Source organism: Rhodnius prolixus, unplaced genomic scaffold (genome assembly GCF_049639745.1).
Source record: "Rhodnius prolixus isolate KJV_2025 unplaced genomic scaffold, Rpr scaffold_16, whole genome shotgun sequence".
In the NCBI taxonomy this organism is placed as follows: Eukaryota; Metazoa; Arthropoda; class Insecta; order Hemiptera; family Reduviidae; genus Rhodnius; species Rhodnius prolixus.
The window spans coordinates 1,029,048-1,053,698 of record NW_027411616.1 but is presented as its reverse complement, the minus strand read 5'-3'; the positions used below and the strand labels follow the sequence as shown (position 1 = coordinate 1,053,698).

The 24,651-nt window shown below is 33.6% G+C and overlaps 1 protein-coding gene across 1 annotated transcript; it reads left to right on the top strand.

The window, feature by feature from the left end:
* The first annotated feature begins 278 nt into the window (after positions 1-278).
* SH3PX1 (sorting nexin 33-like protein SH3PX1) lies at positions 279-24,305 on the top strand. Its single transcript, XM_074134554.1, has 11 exons — positions 279-437; positions 2,050-2,214; positions 3,562-3,688; positions 6,635-6,924; positions 7,057-7,171; positions 7,311-7,398; positions 8,083-8,229; positions 17,715-17,896; positions 20,966-21,138; positions 22,283-22,489; positions 23,890-24,305. The coding sequence occupies exons 1-11, from the start codon at positions 423-425 to the stop codon at positions 23,932-23,934; spliced, it is 1,554 nt and encodes a 517-aa protein (XP_073990655.1). The 5' UTR covers positions 279-422; the 3' UTR covers positions 23,935-24,305.
* The last annotated feature ends 346 nt before the right edge of the window (positions 24,306-24,651 follow it).

Sequence of the window (24,651 nt, the reverse complement as noted above, 5' to 3'; positions counted from 1 at the left end):
TTGTCAAGAGTTGCTTATATTTTAATCCTAATACAAAAATTAGTCTTGGCATAGTACAAAATTTTAAGAAAGAAAAATGTGAACTTTGACAGTGATGTAATGGAATTTAAAAAGGTTGAGAACCAAAATGTGATCGTTTGCTCAACATTTTTATAAATATTTTATTTTTCAATTCTTAAATTTAGCAACCAATTTGTGATAAAGTGGATAATTTCAATACATGATTGCGATAATTTCATGATCGGAGGTTGGCATCGCCGCTCAACAGGTTTAAAACAAACCTCTCTGTTTATGTTGTTGATAATTAGTGTACTTCGTGTGTGGTTGAAATATGAGTGTGATTATTACTTATCAGTCATTAAGGTGTTAATTTATTTACAAAAAAAAAATTGCTATCAGACTTTTTGGCGATCTAAAGAATAATGGCCAATGTGAAAGTGGGTACTTATGATTTGCATATTAGTAATATCTAAATTTTATAATTTTTTAAACAGTTGGCATTTTTTTTAAAATTAAATATGGTTCATTTATATTGTAAAATTTAGTAGGTAAGTTAAGATGTTGACTTTCATTTAGTTTATTAATTATGGTTCATTTGTTTTTCGTAATACACCCAATTTGATCTTTTATTAATATTGAAGAATTAATTTTGTGCTGAAAACATCTAAGCGGATCATATTGTAAGAAAAGTGTAGTATAAAAGGTATTTAATTTTTTTTTCAAACATGGAGAGAAAATTAGTTAATTATATCCATAGTTCAAACAAATGAGATTGTGAGCTTTTTATATTTTAAAAATAGTTTTCTTCTAATTCTTTGAAAAAATTATTTTGTCGAACATCTATTTAAAATGTAGTGTTTCAACAACTGATTATTTTTATGTCATATCATTAATAGAAATAAAATAAAAAAATAATCATTGACTGCTGTGTTATAAGTATAAATTATTCGCAAAATTTAAATTATATACAATTTCATTGTTACAAAAAAAAAGTTTTATTATTTCTCTTAACTTATCAGATCCAATAGCGTTTTCTGAGGAAGTAACTGTACATTCATTACCTTTTATAAATATAATGAGATTTTCATTTACACGGTCAACATTGCTGTTTTAATGAGTCTGAATTGTGATTCTTAACTTTATTATTCTGCTTTTGATTATTTCCTTTGAACAATGATAATTCATAAGATTGACTAGACTAAAATAAAATTATAAGAAAGGCTAATTGGATTCATGAATACTGATTCTATTTCTCATTGTCAGAAAGAGTAATGACGTCACCTATTAAGTTCGTTGGATGGTCAATTAATGTGTCATAGTATATCTAACGCAAAGAACTTTCAATAATTCTTAAGTTCTAACTATTCTCTACATTTTTTACTGAGGAAAAATATTGTCATCATTCTAAATTCGTGAAGTAGAATTTTCAAAGGAAATACATTTTTAAGAATTTACTAAAAAAATGTGTGTTTTTTTGAAAGCAGTAATATAATACTTAGCATTTCAAAAACGAAAAATCGCTAGAGACTTAATCTTGATTTTCGGTTTGGATTTCGATACTAAATCCGCCAGCGTGGAAGTACTGAATGTTTTTTTCGTGGTTTTCTCTAAATCCTAATAAGGGAGATACACTATTCCCTTTCCTGAAGGCTAGTTATATTTCTTAAAAATTATAAGTATAGTTGAGAATTGCAGTAAAAAAAAGTATGTCACACTAAAGATTTGTTTTTTAATTATTAATAAAAACCAGTTAATAACTGGTGGTTAATGTTTCTGTCTCGCATTGTAGGATTATGTGGATTTTAGGATTCTAGTACAGCTATTCCTTAGCGTATGTCACAACAAAATCTAAAGTAAAGGCATTTTAAAGAGTAGTGGATCTCTTTGCAGCTACTCCCTGTGTAGTTTCCTTTAAGATTTGTGGATTTATGTCACAAATTGAACCTAAAATTGTTTCAGTAGTAGTGTAGGTTAACTACTTAATCTTTGGAGCTGAATGTTCCTAAATCCATTTAGAATAATTATATATTTTGGTTCATTTTTTTTCAGCAAGTGCAAGTGTTGTATGATTTTTCTGGTGAACCTGATTCAGCAGAACTTACGGTGCATGCAGGAGATATATTAACAGTAACTAGGGAAGATGTAGGCGAAGGGTGGTGGGAAGGTACGAATCATTGTGGACAAACCGGTCTCTTTCCTGCTGCATATGTAGAGGTACTCATTATTTTTAATTATTAAACATCTTGTTATTACTAGATAAAACCCGGCAATGAATTAAGTTCCAGACCTAAAATGGCGTAGGGCTCTTTGCCTTTAAATGGTACAGAAGGAATAAAATAAAATAATCTCATCCTTGCAGAAATACTGAACTGTTAAAAATAAGAAAAACTCTATTTTTAAATATAACAATCATTTTGGGAAAAAACAATATCATCTTGAAGGAAAATTAAACAGAATCAACAAAAATATCCTGCCCTACCCTACCTAACTTAAAAGGGGCCTATTCACGTTGTAATTAAAGCGCCTTGATCTTTCGATTGTACGAGTCATTATATCTCACAAATCGTTCGGACAATGCTAGCTTTTCTTTTTACGAATACGCCTATACAATACTCATTACAGCGAATTTTTTTTTTATTTTACTTTATTGTGCTTTCGAAAAAACCCGCAATTGTTCCAGAATTTCTATTACTTATTATTACATATTATTCCGTCTCTTTTTACATGTTTGAATAATCCTTTAATTTCCTATCTTTCAAACAATTTTTTTGCCTCTAAGTTCTCTGGATTCCTCCTAAAATTGTTTACATAATAGGAATATTTTTCTTTCATTAATATAAAACCTTATTAGGTCTCAAAATCTCCATTTTAATTTGGCTTTGTATAACTAATTTTAATGATGTATCGTGAGCCGTACACTCACACTAAAACAAAAATAATTTAGCTACTTCGAATTCAATTGAGTTCTGTGCGCTGTTCAAAATCTACAACTAGTCTTAAATTATCATGTAGTATTAAGAATTAAAACTTTGTACAGCTCAGGACAAAGATGAAAATTGTCAAAGCTAAATTGGAAGTTTTGTTCTTGATAATGATTGGCTCACAGTCGTAATGTCGTTATAAATGATTGTAAAAGATTGTATATTAGCCTCGTTTATGGTGAAGGGAGAGTGCAGATAGTGGCTGGAACAGAGAATATTTTAAAACAGGAGAAGTAATTTAAAGATATACTAAATGGTCTGATTATTCTGAGAAACGTGCAATAGTATCAAATCTCGCTAGATGATGCTAAATCGTCCTCAAAAGATGACTTCGATGGAATGTTATAATCCATGAAAGAAAGTAAATCTCTACAAAGCAACAGTATACATTTCGAAATGCTGAAGCATGGTGGAGAAATTAAGGCTATTCAGGGTTCGTGATTAATGAAATATACTCACCCAAAACAAGAAAGGTTTAAAGTAGCATTTAAAGCATTACTAATTAAAGAATAGGTGCAAGTGACAGGTCGCGATATACAAAAAAAAAAAATTATAAATTTGATTTAACTCTCATTTCCAGCCATACGAGCAGACAGATTTTTGGGAAGAAGAATGGGATGACGACTGGGAATGCTCGCCAACACCTCCTTCAATTCCGTCACGTGATCCGTTACATACTACTCATGAGACGAATCCTGAAGGGCAAGGTGAGGATATTAACTGTCTTAATTGGTTCAATAAATAGGAGGTAAACGCAGAATACATCATATTATTATCTTTTATTAAAGATAATTTATAGTGTACTCATTTCTGAATGCCTAGGCCTTCTTACCTGCAGTTGTGTAATATATTCTTCGACAGTGCTGTGTTTCTTTGTAAGGGAGAGACAGCACTGCCCCTCGTAATTTACAGAACCCAATTAAGATAAATTTTTGTGAAAGGGTGTTTCAAATATAAGTGTTAGTTTTATATCCTTACAGTTAAAGTTTAGAAATTGTTTTAGGCGATTTCGAGAAAATATCCAAAGACTCAGAATTTTTCTCTCTTTCAACTAGGTAGATGATAAGGGTTTTACAAGCAGACTCCAACATTGTGATTCCGTACAGCTCGTTGTCAAGGGAAATTCAGTGCCCATTTGGAGGTATCTCGCACTTGTCAAGCCTTCGAAATAGCAGAGGTCTCTTTCTCACTCGCTCTCTTTTCACTTTTTGCTGGTAGCACAGTTCTTATCTTGTGGGTTAAAAATTTGTTTTTTAGTGTGATTTGTGGAAGTTATAAGTGCAAGCTTTTTTGTATGTCGTATTAATAGAAAGTTTTGTTTTGGTGCTAGTCATCAAAATAATTCTTGTTGAACCTATTAAGTTATTTGAGAAAAAAAATCACCTCATTTTCTAACGGGTTAGCACATTTATTAACGTAAGAAGCCTTACTCTGTTCAATCTGTGAACGCCCTCTTAAAACTTTAAACTTCTGCTCTTTTGATAAGTGATGATGGTAAATGATGTTCTGACGCACGGCTCCCAAATCACACTCGCACAGTGTTTAAAGTGTAACTTATTATACCATTTAGACTGTTTTAGACTCACTATTGACGATAGGACAACTTTCAAAGAATTAAATAAGCTCTGGAAGTGTATCATAATAGGCAGGTACGAAATGCACAAATTGATTCTACATCTGCATCATCTTGCACTGCAAAGGTACTAAGTTCAAACAATTAGATTTTATCTTTAAATAATACACTGAAGGGTATACGAATAAATGCTACTGTTTTAAATGCATTCATTGAAAATAAAAAAATACTCAAAATGCTGATATAATTAAATCGCTAAACGAATGTCATGCTTGTATTCGAGAGAATACATCTCCAGTTACTTGTTTACTGTTCAAAGTTAACTCCATAACAGCTCTGGTTGATAGCTTTACAAATAAGAAGAAGGCTGAAAGTGAGATCTCTGAGTTATAGTCAACTGTTGAGTTACTTAAAACAAGCAGAAGTTAGCAAAAAAGTTAAAATACCTAACATAGCGTATTTGCGATACAAAAACTAAGAAGATTTATTGAATAAAATAAACATTGTTGTAGATATCGATGCGCATGAAGTCGAAGTGGTTTACAGAGTTAGACCTACCGCCACTTCTCCTCGAACTGCCTCCATCATTGCTACTTTCCTGAGGCAAAGTGCCAGCTACAGTCCGATTGTTGAAAGGAAAGTTAAGAGAGACTTCTCTGATAGGCTAATTGCTGGAATTCTCAGTAAAAGTTTTTTATCTATAACATATGTATAATATAGGGTGTCTATTGTCTATTTTTTATAGATTCATAAAGTATACAGTGTATTATGTATAGAATAGCATATCGAGTAAATGGCTTCCAAGGCTTCGCTGGCACATTCGTACTCTTTTGTTAAAATTTTCCATGACCGTTTTGCACAAATGTGACTGAATTTCGGTGATGCAGCGCTCAATTTTCTCCTTCAAGGCGTGGGTGGCCGGCATAAATCTTATACTTAAAAAAAAAATTCCAACGGCGTTAAATCACATGATCTGGGCGGCCAATTCTGATCTCCAAAGCGGGAAGTTACACGACTAGGCAATGCAGTAATTGAATTTTGTCTTAGCTGTATTGCATTTGGCCAGGTCTTGTTGAAACCACATATCCATATCTTGCAATTTATGCTCAAAAAATTGGATTGTCATGTCGCGTTAGCGAGCAACATTAACTGTTATTGCCTTACCAGCCGCATTTTCGAAGAAGAATGGTCCAATAATGCCTCCAGCCCAAACAATGTTACGTTTTGTATTCATTTGTTTTTCAACAATCACTCATGGATTTTTTGAACCCCAAATGCCCCAGTTTTGTTGATTAACCAAGCCATCAAAGCTAGGTTAAAATGAGCCTCATGGCTGTAGCTGCAACACCTTCATAATTTTTAAAATATTGTTTAACAATGAAAATGCGTAGTTTTTTGTGTAACCCTCCAGTTTTAATTACCCTGAACTGTCAGCTTTTTCGCTGTCTGTTTGTCCGTTCGCAACAGTGTACCGCACAAATAGCACAAGGTTCATCTCGCGTGAATTCTGAGATACCCCTTATTCATTCATTAACTACGTCCTTCAAAAAGTTGCACACTGAACATTCACATTCAAACATTCATTCAATCATTTCATTGTAATTTAACTTATTTGATTGCTATGTTAACTGTCAATCGTTACTGACACACCTAAACGATTTTCGTTACTTTTTTTTCTAAGATTTCTTACAAATTGTAGTAATGTTTTAAGGCTTGGTAGAAATCGCAAATCAGTGATTTGGTATACTAATGATACTAGCAGTCAATCTAATTGGGCATCCGTCAATTTTGGTCCAGTGAATTTTGGTATAGAAGGTATATAGTTTGCTCCATAGCAGAAAAGGCAGTGGGACGTGCGAAAATCACATCAAGATGGGAAGTTATCCCTCCAGAAGAAAGTTATGTAGAACTACCATTCCTGTTGTCTGCGAATGTAACTGACAATATTATCATTGATATTTAAATGTAGCGAGGCCTTTCATGCTACTTTTTCCCAATTCTTTAATATAAAATAATTGAATTAATGTATTAAATTTGATTTTTTTTTAAGAAATAATAAAATCAAATTTCTTGTTAACAGGCAAACCGCCGGATGAATCAGCCATGGCGCCTGTATTTGGTAGGAAAAATTTCAATAGATATTCCACTTTTGTTAGAACTGGAGGTAAAGATTATATTCTCGGTGGTTCACAAAGATATGACGCACCTGAGGCAGAGAAGGTGCAAATAGTCGACGCATTAGACGGTAGCGGTGGGTACCAATGGGCGCCAACAACCTCTCCATCATATTACTGTGTCGTTGCACAACCAAAGAAAGAATCTAAATTTAAAGGAATTAAGAGCTTTATAGCTTACCAGATTACTCCTTCGGTATGTTAATAATTAATAAAGGAAATAATTTCATTATTTTTTCCGTATCAATTAGACAAAAAAACTATTTGTCAATACCTAAACTAACAAAACGAAGTTGCAAAAATCTATTTTTTTATTCTTGTTTTTTAGTTTAATAATATACAAGTTTCTAGAAGGTATAAACATTTTGATTGGTTACATGAACGTCTTGAAGAGAAATATAGTCTGATACCCATACCTCCTTTACCAGAGAAACAAATTTCAGGTAAACTCCACTTTACCCTCACTCAATAATTTCAAATAGCAATTTATAAGTTGGTGGCATTTTTTGCATAAGAACGTATGTTGGCTGATATAGTTATTTCATTATTAATAACTATATTAATAGTTATTTCATTTAACAGGAAGATATGAAGAGCATTTTATTGCTCGCCGAAAAAACCAGTTACAAGCTTTTGTAGATTGTGTATGTCGTCATCCCATATTATCAAGGTAGGTTTAATATATGTTTACATTTATATACGTATATATTGCTTAATGAACTTTTTAACATAATCAATCTTATTAAGGTAACAACCAAGAATTACGATTTAATCGATTTACGAACCGACTAATTAGCTACAATCAGTAATTCTACTCTAATAATTACTGATCTTAAAATTTTTATTAATTTATATTTTGTAGTAAAATTGGACTATTTAGTGTTAGATGTTTTGTAAAATGGTTGTAAGCAAAATTTTGTTGTTAAAGAAATCTTCTACTTCTTTCTTGCCTCTCTCCAATCGCACGCAGAGCTTGTGACCACCACATACCATTTCAATCTTTCAATAAGTCAGCGAATTTTTTTTTTTACCCCCTCCTATCATGTTGGAATGAAAATTTTACATTTCTTGGATCTTCCTTTCGTTCTGACTGCCCCCATAATTTAACCTTCCCATTTTTAGGTAAAACAGTTGGTTTAGGTATTAACAGTTGGTAAATGATGTATTCACTTATTTTAACCATCTCTCCTGCAGCCTATTGCAAGCAAATTGATAAAAAAAAAAATTTAAAATAAGTGGTGAATTTATTAGTAAACTGATTCCAAAATTAAAAATGTATTAAAACAAATTTTCTCTTTATTATTTGTATTTTGAATAATACATCAGCATATATATTATTTAACTTTGTATATAGATCTCCAGTTTGGGAACATTTTATTACTTGTACAGATGATAAAATGTGGAAAGCCGGCAAACGTAAAGCAGAAAAGGATGAATTTGTTGGTGCTATTTATTTTTATGCAATTGATGCTCCAGATGGAACCATCAATCAGTGCATTTTGTAAGTTATTTTTTAACACTTTAGTTAAATTGTTCTTTCCATTTATTTTTAATTTTTGTTACAAAATTTTCTTGTAAAATATTACTGAAAAGCGTGTAATGTTGCAAATGATTCAGTTGGTTTGAAAAAATCCTAACAATAATGAATGAGAAATCAAACAAATAGATATTATTCTATAAGTATGAATTTCTAATTGGTCAGCTGATACACATTCTGGACCCTAATGGAGTTCAGGGTCCAGCATTATGCTGTCAGTGATTCTAAACTGATTTATGTGAGGCGAGAAGGGTTACAGTTAAGTACAGTAACCTTAATCCCGTGGCTTCAGTCGATGATCTGAAACGTCGAATAACTCTAGCCTGCCTAGATCTTGACTTCGCCACCATAAGTGCTGCTACAAGCAAAGCGTGGGAGTCCAGAGTTTTGGCTTGCCTATCCGTTGATTGTGCCCAGTTTGAACAAATTCTTTAAAAAAAATAACGTAATTTTGACAGTAAACTGAAATTTGTTTTTCATATTTTAAATTACCATAACTACTGTGTCCATAGGCCTACTGTGTGTAGTCATCTAAAGTGGAGTTCAATGACTTCATATTTACCATAACTTTTGAAAAACCTAACTGATTTCAAAAAAATTTTTATTATTTTTTTAGGAGCTCAAATACTAAAAAAATATGCAACAAAAAATATAACGTTCCATTTTAAAAAAAAGTTGGATTCTGTATCTCGAGGGGTTTAAAAAATAGGTCAGGCACTAAAAATAAACTAGACTAAAAATGATTAAATACGTGTTTTTTATTTTTTCGAAATTTCCCACCGTTTAAAAAAAAAGTGGGTGGAGCATATAACTCTGGTCACCCTATATATATATATATATAGGGTGTCCCAAGCTATATAAGCTATATGGATAACGACTTTTTCTCGGAAACTAATATAGCTAGAAAAAAACTAAAAAATCGTGTTCCCTTAGTTTTTTGTTAGAAATCCAAATTACTTTGTAAATTTTTTTCGGTGCTTCCAGAAGCGAGATACAGGCACCAACTTCATTTTTTCAAATGGGAAGGTGCAGTTTTTATTTCAGAAATAGATTCCTCTATTTTTTTAAGAAAAATTTACTTGAACGGTTTTTTTCTGTGAGCGATATTTTAGAAGTTATGAATGAAAACATGATTCTTATAAGAAATGTCAAAATGATAATATTATAACGGGTTTTTGATTGAATAAGAAGAAAAGTACTATTTTATTATAAATTTTACTCCTCATTAATATTACAGATCATGCTCGAAATGGCCTCCACCATTAGAGATGCATAGACATGCACTTTCCTGCCAAAGAAATAGATTCGGCTTTAACCGACTTACAAGTATCTATTATTCTCTGCTTTAGTTCATCTACAGATGCCATCCCGGCTTGATTCTGATACACCTAGATTTAGAAATGGTTTTAGGAAAGCAGAAATAAGGAAAAAAGAAAAAAGTTATGAATAATCACCTTGTTTTTCAGGTATCCCCAAAGGAAATAGTCCATAGGTGTCAAATCCGGTAAACGAGGTGGACACTGAATTCCCCCCGTGTCGATATAACATGCCCATCAAATTGCCTACCGAGATATCTCTTTACATTCCTGATGGTGTTATATCGATACGGGGGGCGATTCAGTGACACCTCTCTCACCGGATTTGACACCTATGAACTATTTCCTTTGGGGATACCTGAAAAACAAGGTGATTATTCATAACTTTTTTCTTTCTTTCCTTATTTCTGCTTACCTAAAACCATTTCTAAATCTAGGTGTATCAGAATCAAGCCGGGATGGCATCTGTAGATGAACTAAAGCAGAGAATAATAGATACTTGTAAGTCGGTTAAAGCCGAATCTATTTCTTTGGCAGGAAAGTGCATGTCTATGCATCTCTAATGGTGGAGGCCATTTCGAGCATGATCTGTAATATTAATGAGGAGTAAAATTTATAATAAAATAGTACTCTTCTTCTTATTCAATCAAAAAACCGTTATAATATTATCATTTTGACATTTCTTATAAGAATCATGTTTTCATTCATAACTTCTAAAATATCGCTCACAGAAAAAAACCGTTCAAGTAAATTTTTCTTAAAAAAATATAGAGGAATCTATTTCTGAAATAAAAACCGCACCTTCCCATTTGAAAAAATCAAGTTGGTGCCTGTATCTCGCTTCTGGAAGCACCGAAAAAAAATTACAAAGTAAATTTGGATTTCTAACAAAAAACTAAGGGAACACGTATTTTTTAGTTTTTTTCTAGCTATCTTAGTTTCCGAGAAAAAGTCGTTATCCATATAGCTTGGGACACCCTGTGTATATATATATATATGGAATGGAAATCCGTGGAGGCACCCCCGGATAAATTTATTTAGTTAAATACTATTCCATGGCAATATTTATATTGATGGCAATGGGAAAAGATATTGTTTTGTCTAAATTATTTCCAGGCGTTAAATATATTATCATATTGAATGTGTGTTTAAGACGGAAAAGGTGTAAAGGCGATTGAAATATATTATTATATCATCAGTGATTCCTTGTTTTTCTTTCTTTATCTCTTGTTAATTATTATCTACTCTCTTCTTTCCTACATCAGAAGTGGGATATCACTCGTGCGTCCGGTGAAGTAAGAAACTTTTGTTGAGAACTGTTCTGTTGATCTGTTTTGTTGTGGACTTTAAGGTTTGTTTGTTTATATACGTTATTGTTAATTTAGAATGGTGGCCTTAGGTGATATTGTTAATGTGGCAGCCAACATTGCCAATGGGCGCATTTCGGCAGTGAAAGCCCTTCATGTTGCCATTTTTGATGCTGTAGCCGACGCAAGATGGGTAAGACGGAATTTAAAAGCGTTTGAAGGATTTCATTTTGATGAGAATTCCGAGGGATTCGAAAGGAAGGCCAGACATATTAGTGAGAAATTCTCTCTTGCCGATTTATTAGCGATTTGTAATATTTTAGATCTTGACTATGATGGGGATGCGGATGCCATCAGCAAGCGAATCTGCCAGTTTCTCACAAAGATAAAAGAAGTGGCTATAACCGGCGAGAAAAATGATGAGGAGGGAGAATTACCTGCGGTTATTGAAGCCGAAGCTGATGTTAGACCTTATTCAGTAAGCGGTGAGCAACCATACCACAGAGTATTCAACAGACCTGAGTTGACTCTATCCTTTAGAGACTTGGAGGAGTCCATTCGCACGTTCAGTGCCCACGACAATTATCCAGTGGGGAAATGGATCTCCGATTTCGAGGAGGTAGTCGAAATGGCAGGTCTAAATGACTTTCAAAAACTAACGTTCGCAAGGAGGTCACTCCGGGGTCTTGCTAAGCTACAAGTTCAGTCGGAGAAAGGAATAACCACCTGGGCAAAATTAAAAGAACTCCTTATGAGGGAATACGGCCGAAAAGTAAACAGCGCAGACCTTCATCAGATGTTGCGAACTAGAAGGAAGAAAAGAGATGAGCTGGTGCAGGAATATGCTTTGGTAATGAAGGAGATAGCCTCTAGAGGTGACCTTGAAGAGGAAGTATTAATCCAGTATACTATAAATGGCATACCGGACGAAGGATTTAATAAAGCTATTTTGTATGGCGCCAAAACTTACCAGGAGTTTAAGGAGAAGTTAGAAATTTACTGTGCTATAAAGAGATTTTCTAATTACAATTCGAGCGTAGCTAACGGAGGAAGAGAATACCCTAGGAAAGGCGGACACCAGGCGACCGACCCGAAAACCGATTATGAGATGGGGAAAAAAGCAAATGAATTAGTTTGTTGTTATAATTGTGGTCGAAAGGGGCATAAATCCAATAGCTGTCCGTCCCAAGATCAAGGATCAAAATGCTATCGATGCAATCGCTTCGGACACATCGCTACAGCATGCAATGTTGATCGCCTATCTCAAAAAAGGGAGAGTTCTAAGCAGAATTCCGAGATCTCTGAGGCGAACGCCAGGACAATCAACGATGATTTTTCAGATGGGGCGATGATGAAAGTAGTGAAGATCACCAATGTAGAACTGCAAGCTCTTGTAGATACCGCAGTGACGTCAATTTGATAGGATCAGAGGCCTATTTTAAAATGGCGGATAAAGTTAAATTGACTGCAAAAAAAATGAAGTTGAGGGGTCTAGGTGGCAGTATTGAGACGTATGGAGCATTTGAGACCGAATTTCATATTGATGGAGAAAAATACCAATCCAAATTTAACGTTGTGCCTAGTAGCTGTCTGAAAGTTGACCTTGTATTAGGTAAGGAATTTTTTGTCTCAAGAGGTGGTTACCATTGTGAAAGGAGAGGTGAAATTTATTGCCGCCGAAACGATTCCCAGCGTTTTGCAAATTGATTTGCTGGGCAACGAAGAAGTGTCTATCGAGAAAAGTGGAGCAGAAGAAACCAAAAGAGGAAAGAAAATAGAAACACGAAATAGGAAGAAGACCGCTAGAAAAAGTCAACGGCGAAGAGAAAAGGAGCGAGCTTTGCGTGAAGAAGAACGACGACGTCATGAAGAAAGAGATCGACAGAGAATAATAGAAATGAGACAGCGGGATGACGCTTTAAGATTAGAAAGGGAAAGAGAGAAGATTAGAATAGAAAGAGAGAGATTGGAACGGGAAAGATTAGGACCCGAGAGAGAAGAGTTGGGAGCTTCAGCAAAAACAAATATTGAACAAGGGCAAGAAGAAAAGAGGCGTACTTGAGACCGGAAGAGGAAACAGGCTACTGTTCACAAGGTTAGAGAAAGAGTGGCGGTGCGGAGGACCCAATTCGGTCAAACGTCCAAACTTGGACAGTTTGGTACTAGGGCCTTATAGGTTTATTAAAATCGAAGGGAAAGATCGATACGATGGTGAAGGAGAAGAGGATGGCGAAGTGGATGACGGAGACGTTGAGGATGGTGAAAACGATGCAGAAGAAGGTGAAGAAATGGAAGTAGATGGGGTAAAAGGAGAAAGGAGTAGATTGAGGCTGGTATGTGCAAGACCGATCGTTCGAGGCGAACGATTCGCAGGACGGCCGATCTGTGGAATGGAAATCCGTGGAGGCACCCCCGGATAAATTTATTTAGTTAAATACTATTCCATGGCAATATTTATATTGATGGCAATGGGAAAAGATATTGTTTTGTCTAAATTATTTTCAGGCGTTAAATATATTATCATATTGAATGTGTGTTTAAGACGGAAAAGGTGTAAAGGCGATTGAAATATATTATTGTATCATCAGTGATTCCTTGTTTTTCTTTCTTTATTTCTTGTTAATTATTATCTACTCTCTTCTTTCCTACATATATATATACGAGGGGGTACCCAAAAAAAACCGGAATTATTTTTTAAAAGCTATTTATTTACAAATTTTTTACAGAACAACCTTATCCCGTTCAAAATACTCTCCATTACAACTAATACATTTGTTCCACCGGTGCTTTCACTGTTCGAAACATTTTTTTGTAGTCATCTTTAGAAATGGCTGACAGCTCCTTCTTCGTTTTTTTCTTGACCTCTTCAATGTTGTAAAATCGGTGACCTTTCATGCCCTTTTTCATGCGTGGAAATAAGAAAAAGTCGCACGGAGCCAGGTCAGGCGAGTAAGGTGCGTGGGGCAGCGGAACCATGCCATTTTTAGCCAAAAACTGTGTAACAGAGATGGCTGTGTGTGCAGGTGCATTGTCGTGGTGGAAGAACCAGTCTCCTGTTTGCCACAAATCGGGTCTTTTTTGGCGAACACTGTTGCGCAATCTTTTCAAAACTTCCAAATACAAGGTTTGATTGACGGTCTGACCTGGGGGGACAAACTCTGAATGGACTACGCCTTTGGCATCAAAAAAGCAAATCAGCATTGTTTTGATGTTTGACTTGACTTGACGACATTTTTAAACCGAGTAAACCACTCGTATACTTGAGTTTTTCCCATAGCGTCATCTTTGTAAGCTGTTTTCAACATTAAAACACTTTCAGCAGCATTTTTGCCGAGTAGAAAACAAAATTTCAGAGCTGCACGTTGTTCACTTAAACTTGCCATCATAAAAAACGAAAAAAGAACAAAACAGCGCTGGTAAAAACAATCACTGCAGATGAACAGAACAAGCCAGGCAGACAACACAGGCAGGACTGAACTGGCAAGGAATTGCGCTATACACGTCTAGCGGCAGAAATGCGTACTACATAAGCTCCATGCGCGGCAACGCAATTCCGGTTATTTTTGGGTACCCCCTCGTACATATATATTCCGTCCACGACACCTAGTAAATGGTAGTTGGACGTTAAGCCCCGCCTGAAAAAAAATAGGCGATTAGTTTACTTTACTTACTATATAGATATATATTTATATATATATATATATATATATATATATATAGATAGATAGATAGATAGATAGATAGATAGATAGATAGATAGATAGATAGATAGATAGATAGATAGATAGATAGGGTGAATCAGTAAGTAATGTCCTTAGGCCTACTGTGTACACACAGTACATCAAAAGTGGAATTCAATGACATATTGGCCAACTTCATATTTTCTATTGTTTTTTAGTGACGTCACTTAATTTTTTTTTTTCTAAAAACATTACTTTTTTGCAATAAAAATGTTATTACTCAGGAAGTTTTATTCTGAATTCGATTATGATGACACGGATAGAAAGACAGATAAATTTTCTAAAAATTGATACCATTTCGAATCATATGTTATTCTCCAAACAGCCTCAATCTTCCTCCGGATACTGGAAATATAAAAGTAATCGACATTTTTAAGAAAACTCATTAGGCTCGTATGTGATCATTATCCGACCTAGGTGCTGGCACTTTTTATAAAAGTTTCCTTGTTTAATGGGCTTTCAAACGGTATATAATTTTCCTGGTTTCCTTTTATCTTCGTACGAGAAATTACGTTTGCTTTGCAAGAATAAGTGTTCACGAGCACTCAACAGTGTTAGTTTATCAAGTTGATTATTCATTGAAAAATCTTTTAGATGGACCAGTAGTCAATTTTTAAAGTAGATTGTCTTAAAATAAAAAAGTCAAAGGTTACAAATTGCAATTTAAAAATTTACTTCTGGTCTTTTTGAAATATTTGACAAAATGTTAGGAAATATTTTTAAAAAGTACTGTTTTTATAATCGAAGGTTAATTTGCTTAGTTTCAAATAAGGTACAATAGAAAATTTTGAAAGACCAAGTCTAACAGATAAGGGAAGTTTATTTATAAGATACCTAGTTGTATTGGTTAATACCTAATTCAGATTTAAGGATCATCTATTTTTTGGTTCAAAGGGTTGTTAAAGCTTATTCACATTCTTATCTTTTTCAACAGTCTCAGTTGCCACTGGAGAGATCTTTTAAAAGAATACTTAGATTTGCGGCCACCAAAAAATCGACAAAAACAATTTTCTTAGAAAAACGATTCTAATAAAATTGGGAGGTATTTGTTGGTAAAAAGCAAATTTAAACTGCGATTTCAGTACTTCCTTTTAACAGCAGCAGTGAGAAAAATTAAAGGGCGATTAATGTATTTCTCCCTAAAAGGCAAAGACAAATTAAACTTCAAATACGAACGATTGCAATACTTCCCTTAAGTAGCTGTAAGAGTAGGATGGCCCTTTAAGTCACGCAGTAAAAATCGAACCACTTCTTCCTGCCAAATTTTATCAAAATTAGTCGTAGATACTGGTTATTAAGACAGGCCTTACTTAAGTGGGGCAGACTCCGTTTCTCAGTTGATGACGTCGAGTTCCACGAATCGAATGACAATTAATTGACTTAAATCGATTCACGCGTCGATAATTTGAACGATTGCAGTACTTCCTCTTAGCAGGTATAAGAGCATGATGACACTTGAGCGTCACGTAGGGAAGTATCAACCATCCCTACGTCCTACATTTAATCAAAATCGGGTTAAGATTTATAGAGTTATTAGTATGAATTGTTTTACGAGGCATTATTCACGTGGTGCGAACTCCTCTCCTAAAAATGCACAGCGACGAGACTTCCACAATGCGAACCTACATAAAATTTCGATTAGAATGACACATCATTCTGAAAATCGGTCCACGCGTCGATAATTTGAAACGATTGCTATACTTCCTCTTAACAGAAGAGGAGAGCAGATCGCCGCTTTAATTTTACGTAGGGGAGCTCTAACCCTATCATCTTACCAAATTTTATCAAAATCGGGCCAAAATTTACAGAGTAATTAGTAATCATAATTTTGGAGGGGGCCTTACATACATGGAACTAACTCCTCTCCCATTCTATATACAGCGTCGAGACCTCCAAAAGGCACATCTACATAAAATTCCGAATCGAATGACACCTCATTCATGAAAATCGGTCGGCGTATTTAGGCGCTACGTTATTTACAAAACAGGTAACAAGAAGAACAAGAACATTTTCTGAAAATGCCTTTTTTGCCCATTTTCGGCAACTTTTTTCTTAAAATCTATTTCATTTACGTACTTGCAAAAAAAATACTCTTAGAAAAGAATATTTGTCCTATATTTAAAAGAAAATTTGGGAATTTTATATTTTATAGAAAAAGAGAACAAAATTGTCAAAGTTCGGTGTTTTTCAACGTTAGGCAAAGTGCAGTTTTTGATGATCAATCCTTATACAACTGTCCTACTGGACCGTTTTAATTATTTTTTTATTTCCGGCTCATCGTATTACTATTATTATTATTTTGCTCTCAGTTAAAAAACTCTTGAATATCATAGAAGTTAAGAAATAATTTATTTTCCAAAAAATCGAGTTCACCCTAGAATAATTGTTTTAACCTCTGCTATATATATTTGTATTCATGGATCAGTAAAATGAAGAATCACATTAAGCTCTCAATCTTTATGTTCTATCTAGGATTCATAATGGTTAAATGATCATAATATGTTGGTCAAAGTCCGTTTTGCGTGTAATGCAACTTCATTGACTGAATTTTAAATTTATCGCGATTTTCATGCAAATAGTTCCGTCAGGTTTTTATGCTCTCTTCTTAAACAGTTAGTACAACATACAGATCTATCTCCTAGATAACCTTAAGTAATCATAGAATTTCAACTTTGAAGAAAATAAGTTGAAAATACAGTTGCATTTCTAACTGTAATGAAAGGTTCGTTTTTTTTAGTACACTTGAAATCGGACGAATATTTTCATTTGAATTAGAATATAAACTGCCTATATTATTACTATCGCCTTTATTTGTAACATTTTGTCAGAAAAAAATAATTTTTGGAGTGTTGTGGGGTGTAATTATTCAGTTCGAAACATCAATCGATGGCAGCGCCGCATGATTGGGCATGTATGAAGGTCCATTTAAACTGAAAGATTAATTTGTGGCAGCTAACAACATGGCCAGTTTTTTTACTGTACGTTCAGTAAATTTCAATGTTAAGAGAAATGTGGCCAATTAGCATTGTAATTATTTCAATGAAAGAAGAATCATCTGTTTATATTTATTTATTTTATCATTTCAGAGAACAAGAAACTATTAGCTGCGCAAAATTTGTCCAAAATATGGATAGTGCTGTGAAACATTTGATGGAAACTGCGGCTGATCAAACAAAAAAACATCAGGGGCCTTATAAAAGAGAATTTCAAAAAATTGGGCAAGCATTTTATGCCTTAGGTCAGGCAATGGGTACAGAACTACCTAAAGGTATGTTCCATTTTAATTAATTATCAACACTCTTTTATTTAATGTTATAAATAATTAAATTACAAATGTGCATGTAACAATATTTATTTATTTATTATGTATTTATTGTTACTTGTTTATAACACAATTGTAACAAGCGGTTGACTCGAGCATTTACAAAAAAAAGTACTCCATATATAAAAAAAGAGAATAAAAACCACTCAAATGAATTCGCTTTTACAAATGAATAACCTACTAGATTAATAAAAACAAATTTCTCACCTTTAAAAAATTGATTGCAAAAAAATACATGCATTTCACTTTGTATAGTGTGTCGAAACATAACAGGTTCTCCAATATAATTCCAGGTTGTATAGATGAAGAAAAGTTTATGTTCTACATATGTAAATACTTGGACCTTAAAACATCTAACAAATTAGGAAATGAATTAAATCATCTTTAATGTTTCCACATAGCGGGCAGGGCAATTCTGTATTAAACTTACAGACCTTACTGAGGATGTAGAGTTAAGGCTTCTCAGATAATAATCTTTAGGCAACTGTGATCATACCAATGTGCCATTTAAAGTGTACATAATAAGCACCCAATCCAAAGCTGCTAATATTTCTGCGGAAAGTGTTCAATCTGGCGTTTAACAGGAGTTCAACATCCTTACTAATAAGATTATCGTTAAATCTTGCCGTACTATCAGACAGTTTACCATGGTGTATGTACTGTTTTTCCTGATATCATCGGAGCCAGTAATCCAAAACTGCTTTCACAGATCAGCGGTCCAGAAGAAACGTCTGCTAGGGCTATCAATATTGTTAAGCAACGCGGCATAACGGATGCATGGAAATTTATTTTCAGGCATGGCTAAAATTTTTTGCTATAAAGAGATGGTTTGTTTAAAAATCTTTGAAATTATATGAGTATGTCCATCTTCCAGGGGTGAGTTGGTTTCCTCCGCGTGGTGCCCCTGGATGTTGTGTACGCAGTAACTGAACGACCAACAGGTTTCAACCTGATAGCATGCTGGGAGAATGCTGTCTCAGGAAGCAGTACTCCAGAACAGCCCGAGGTTCAAAGAAACGCACATGACAGCCTGAGGTCATAGGAGCATCCCTACCATCAGCATCGGAGGCTCGGGCTAATAACCAGCTCCTCTTAAATTAAATTTATTAAACGCATCAAGAATGATAGAGCTGGAAGAATTTTAAGGGATATGATTTGGCGAGGACAAAGGACACAAAGAGTCGGTACGTGGAATGTAAGAGGAATTACAGGAAAAGAAACAGAATTAGTCAATAGATTTAAACACAATAACCTTAACTGGCTAATAACTGACTGAAACGAAGAAGAAAGAATGTAATGTAATTAACATAGAGAACAATTATGTTCTCTTGTATTCAGATGTTAAAAAGACTCTTAGAGCGAAAGCAGGAGTGGGATTTATGTTCCATAATAAGTACACCTCGAATTTAAAAAGTTGGCTGTTTAAAAACGGAAGGCTTATGGCTGTGTATTTGAAGGGTTGGGGAGGAGGAGATTTATATTATTATTGCTTATGCACCTAACGAAGATGCCCTAGCCTAAGAAAAAGATGAATTCTTCTCAGATTTGCAATCTTTAATCGATGAAAGCAGAGGAAATTGTATAGTGGTGGTAGACGTTAATGGCAGAGTTGGGAACGACGATACAGGCTGGTTTGGATGCTTGGGAAAGCACGGGGAGGCTGTGAGAAATAATAGAGAGAATCTTGGATCTCTGTGTTGCTAATGATTTAATTGTGGCCAACTCAATGTACCCACACAAAAATATACACAAATATACCAGGGAAGAGCCAGCAAGAAAAGAAAAATCAATTATTGATTACTTCTTGGTAAGTAGAAGAATGAGGAAAGATATCAGGAATGTTAGAGTAAAGCGAGGATATGAGATCGGAAATGACCACTATCTGCTCTAAATGGTTTAGACAGCCAGAATAAATCAGGATAGTAAAAGAAGGAAAAGAAATAGGAGTAAAAAGACAAAAGTTAATAACTATGAATTAAAGAGACAGCACATAAGATCTGAATTTCAGAAAAGAGTAGAGTACAATGTAAAAGTAAAGAACAGCAGTTGGGCAGTAGCGGATATAGAAAAATGTTGGGTCACTTATAAGAATATTGCACTAGAAGCAGCAGAGCAAGTGAGCGGAAAGACTAAAGTAGGGGTTAAAAAGAAAACAACGGCCTGGAGGAATGAACAAATTAAGAGAGAGGTGTGGAGACTTTAAAAAAATCATTAAGTCTTACTAAAAACGCACATTGGGTTATTAAGGCTATTTGAGGTGACTGTCACAAAAAGTTAGTGCAAAACTCTATTGAATCACTGAGAGAGCCTATCATCATAAAAGCAACAGAATCAGCTCTGGAAGTTTTGCAGTCACATTTATGACTAAATTGAATTTAAATCTGTTATCTGTAACATTGGAACTTTTTTTTTTTTTGTCTTATATAGTGATCGTTCTTCTCTCCGAGAATATGGTAAACAGAAAGCGCATCCAAAAGAGGCATACGCACAATGCACTCTTTCAGTCATGAGATTTTCTTTGTCAAACTAATTAATCACTTTTAAGAGTCTGAAAAAAAGTTTGTTTTGTTTTTTTAATTTATCTTTTTACGGACAGAAAACTTTACTAAAACACAAAAAACCAACACCGGACAGTTAGATGTTAGAAGCTCCTGGGAAGAGAATACATAGAATTAAATCTTATTGTAAAAAAAATATGGTCAATATTTATTTTGAGAGCCTTTGCTGTGTTGGGGTATTCATACTAGCGAAAAACTATTTTTTTAAACGCGCTAATATCTAATTACGAAATTTTGACGCGGACGAAGGCTAGAGCAAATTCTTTAGAACTAATGTTCTTTCTAAAAATATAAATTTGGCAGGGTATTCATAGGTAACCTGCAGTTAAAAGCCCCATGCTTAACATCATTTTTCCATGCTCGCCCCATAGTCCAGATCTAAATTAAGAAAAATGCCTTTTGATGTTCATCTCAATTTAACCTCCCTCATTATTTACAGTCAGCTTTAAATTTATAGGAATTATTCATGAAAAGTTGACATCAGCTGTAAAAACAATAGGAGATTCTTATAATGACATAGGGAAAATGTTTGAAGAACAGCCTAAACTGGATTGGGAACCTCTTGGCGATATGCTTCATGTCTACAAAGGCCTCCTGTCTTCTATGCCGGACATACTAAATCTTCATAAGGTTAGTTTAGTAAAATACACTGTTCACAAATTGAAGTGGACCACCTAAAAAGTTTCTATAATTTAATTTTGATAAAAATCTATTTATTCTTTGTTCTAGTCAGGACTTTTATCGTTTTTATCGTATTTATTATATTCATTCCTATATAACAAAAATTGAAGTAAACTAAAGATTTTATATGAAAGTAGTATTTTTGCTTACAATTAACCTTCATTCAACAAATTCAAACATTTCTTAGTTTATTGCAAGCTAGTTCTTCATTCAATAGCAACATCTCAGCAGTCGAGATGTTGAGAGTCAATTAATTATTAAAATATCCAGCCCATTCTATCTTTAAATAAAATATTCTTCTTGCTGTATGAAGAGAAAGCATTAAGCTTCCTTCTGTTTTCTCTCACTCTCTCTGCTATTGAAAAATAAATACTTGTATAACAATTGAAGTACACGGACTTCTATTTCGGTGAAACACGCTGCTCATCCGAACTAATATTGTTTCGTGAGGTACATATGTGACTTTTAAATTTAAAAAAAGACAGTGCTTCAAATTAACAATTTTATTATCCTAGGGAACTTTGAGGTGCGGCCAATAAACATTTTTTGTCAAATTTATTTTTTTTTAAACCAACGTTTCGGCGAATTTATTGCCTTCTGGGTATTATAAATCAGTTATGATGATGTAGCTAAACATATAACTTTACAAATTTGTAATATTCTGATGAAGGCAATAAATTTGCCGATACGTCTGTATAAAAATAAAAATAAAAAAATTGACTAAAAAATGTTATTGACCCCACCTCAAAATTCGCTAGGATAATCTATTAACAACGGTCGTAAACCAAACCATCATTCTAACAATTTCATTGTTGCATCAGATTGCAAACTCAGGGTTCACGTTATAAGTACAGTTTTACGAATTATCAAAGTAAATGCAATATGAACTCAAACCGTAAAGCAACTGCAAATAACATTGCCAAAAAAAATTCTGTACACAATTTAAGGCCAAAATGGTTTAAAACACATTTCCTGTATGAATTTAAATTTTGAGGCAGTTTTATATTTTATAAAACGAAGTTTTCGTCTCTCCTAAGTGTAATTTATCCCTTTGTTTTTTATTTTATTTTATTTTTTGTGGTTTATTTGTTAGAAAGCATTGCAAACAAAAAGAGAATGTCAAAAAATAGCTTTTGGACAAAAACTGACACCAAATCAGCTAGAAGGAGTCAACAGAAGAACTGACATAGTCTCATATGCACTACTAGCAGAAATAAATCATTTCTATCATGAAAGGGCAGAGGAAGTATCTAAAGCATTAAAAAATTATATTTCACAACAGCTAGAGTTTTACAGAAAGGTTAGTAGATATATATATATATATATATATATATATACATGTACAATTAATTGTGCCAAACTTTGTGTTGACTTATTTTTTGTTTTAATGAATATTGCACAAGGCACAGTGCAATGTTTGCACAGGTGCTATGTTTCTCTACTGCAACTGTTGGCAGGAAGAGATTAACTCAGCTGTAGCTCGCTGGATCGGCAGTCAAGGTGTTCTAATTAACTAAGTGCTGCTTAGGAGCCTCTACAGCTCACAGTCGTTTCCAAGAAGATTCCTGAGAAATGACCTGTAAGCTGGTTATTATGCCAGTACTGTTCTAAAGAGAATCGAATCTAGGTAACCAAGTGGATTTGCCACATTACCGATTCAATTATTCTTTACTAGACTCTATGGCAGACCTAAAGCAATCTTTCCAATCTGAAGAGCTACTTGCAAATTTCTAAAATGTTGGCGATCTACTACAGTTATTTGGAGAGACGAGTTTTTTCCTCAAAATATTTCTTTGATAAATTAGCATTTATTTTACCGCTAAACCACCCTTACTATCTCTTCGTTCTGGACAAAAATGTTTGGTTTCAAGAGGAGTGGCACTCTTTTACTTTTCACCCTATCGTATAAAAAGGACAGATGTGTTTTAAATGTATTCGTTCAAAAAATCTTTTGTAGTCGTTCCAGTACTCTCAATACAATTTCTTTGTTGAAATTCTCTTGCAATACTAGTATTGCACACTAATTAAAAAACTTAATCATTGCTACCGATACAATTTTGGTATTAAAACTTCTCTGTATTGAATTAAAATTTATTTTTTAAACCTTTTTTTTTATTCAGCAGAATTTTTGTTTCAATTTTTATGTCGCTTATTTAATGCTGTCAGGATCTCTCTCAACAGTCTAACGCAAATAATACTTAAATAATCGACGAGCCGAATCTCCTCCATCATTACTTATATTTATTTTTTTTTTATTTTGTGTAGAAAGAATATTAATTTTTATTCCTCCCTGAAGTAATTATTGTTTTAAAGTAGAAATATTGATACTGTTCTAGCGTTGAGTGAAAGAGAAGGGTGTGATTTTCACGCGTTTTTGGTAGTTACTCTTTTTTAGAAACCAAAGCATGGCTAGTTAACTATGCTGAGTTGCTGTTAATACAGCTTTCTAATCAGTGTGAAGGACCTGTGTAGGTTTGAAAATGAGAGTCATCAAGTCTTAAAGGGACAGGTGATTAAAGATATACATAACATATAAAAAAAGAATTCCCTGTATGTACGGAAAGTGATGATCTTTAATCACCCGACCTCGTTAAGTATAACATATATAGGTAGACTTCTTTAATTTGGCGTAGTACAACTGTAGTGTTGGTATAATTTAGTTTATTACTAATAATGTTATTTTCTCTTTTTTAATTTTAGATAACAGACAAACTTGAGAATGCATTGAAAGCACTAGAAGTTTAGCGACAGTTTCTCGCCGAAGTATTGTGATGCATGACACACACATACACACACACGCATATATATATATATATATATATATATATATGTAAAACAACAAATATTGTATTATATTTAATGCACATTACAAAAAAAAAGAAAAAAGAAATCGTATATATTACTAGTAAAACTAATATGACGTGCTTTTGGGTAAATAAATTATAAATGTTTATAAATGTATGAAATAAAAACCTTAAGTAATAATTGGCTGCCTTTTCATGTTTGTTGGCAATTTATAAATACTATGAAGAGGCGTTCTTCACATGCATTTTTACCAATTATTTAGATAGATGAAGTTTATAAATAAATACTGATTTCAGATATCAATTAATCAATTTCAATGATAATTAACAAAATCCTTTATTTTATGGAACACTAGATTATCAACTAGTAGGTGCTAAAGGCTTCACGACTTATTCTCAGCAGTAAAACCGATAATGCTATCCTTCTGCCTTCTACTCCAAGGCTTTTACTGTCATTTTTCTTAACCTTTATTTTTGATCACAGGTTACAAAAATTATAGAATTCATTTTTTTGGCGAGTAGTGAATTGTAATTATTGAGGAAGAAAAAACTTTTGGATATGATCACTCTAAATGTTCAAGTATTTCTATTTCCCAAAAAGTGGCATTTCATTTCACTATTTAATGCATTTCATTACTTTCATTAAATTATGTGTGCT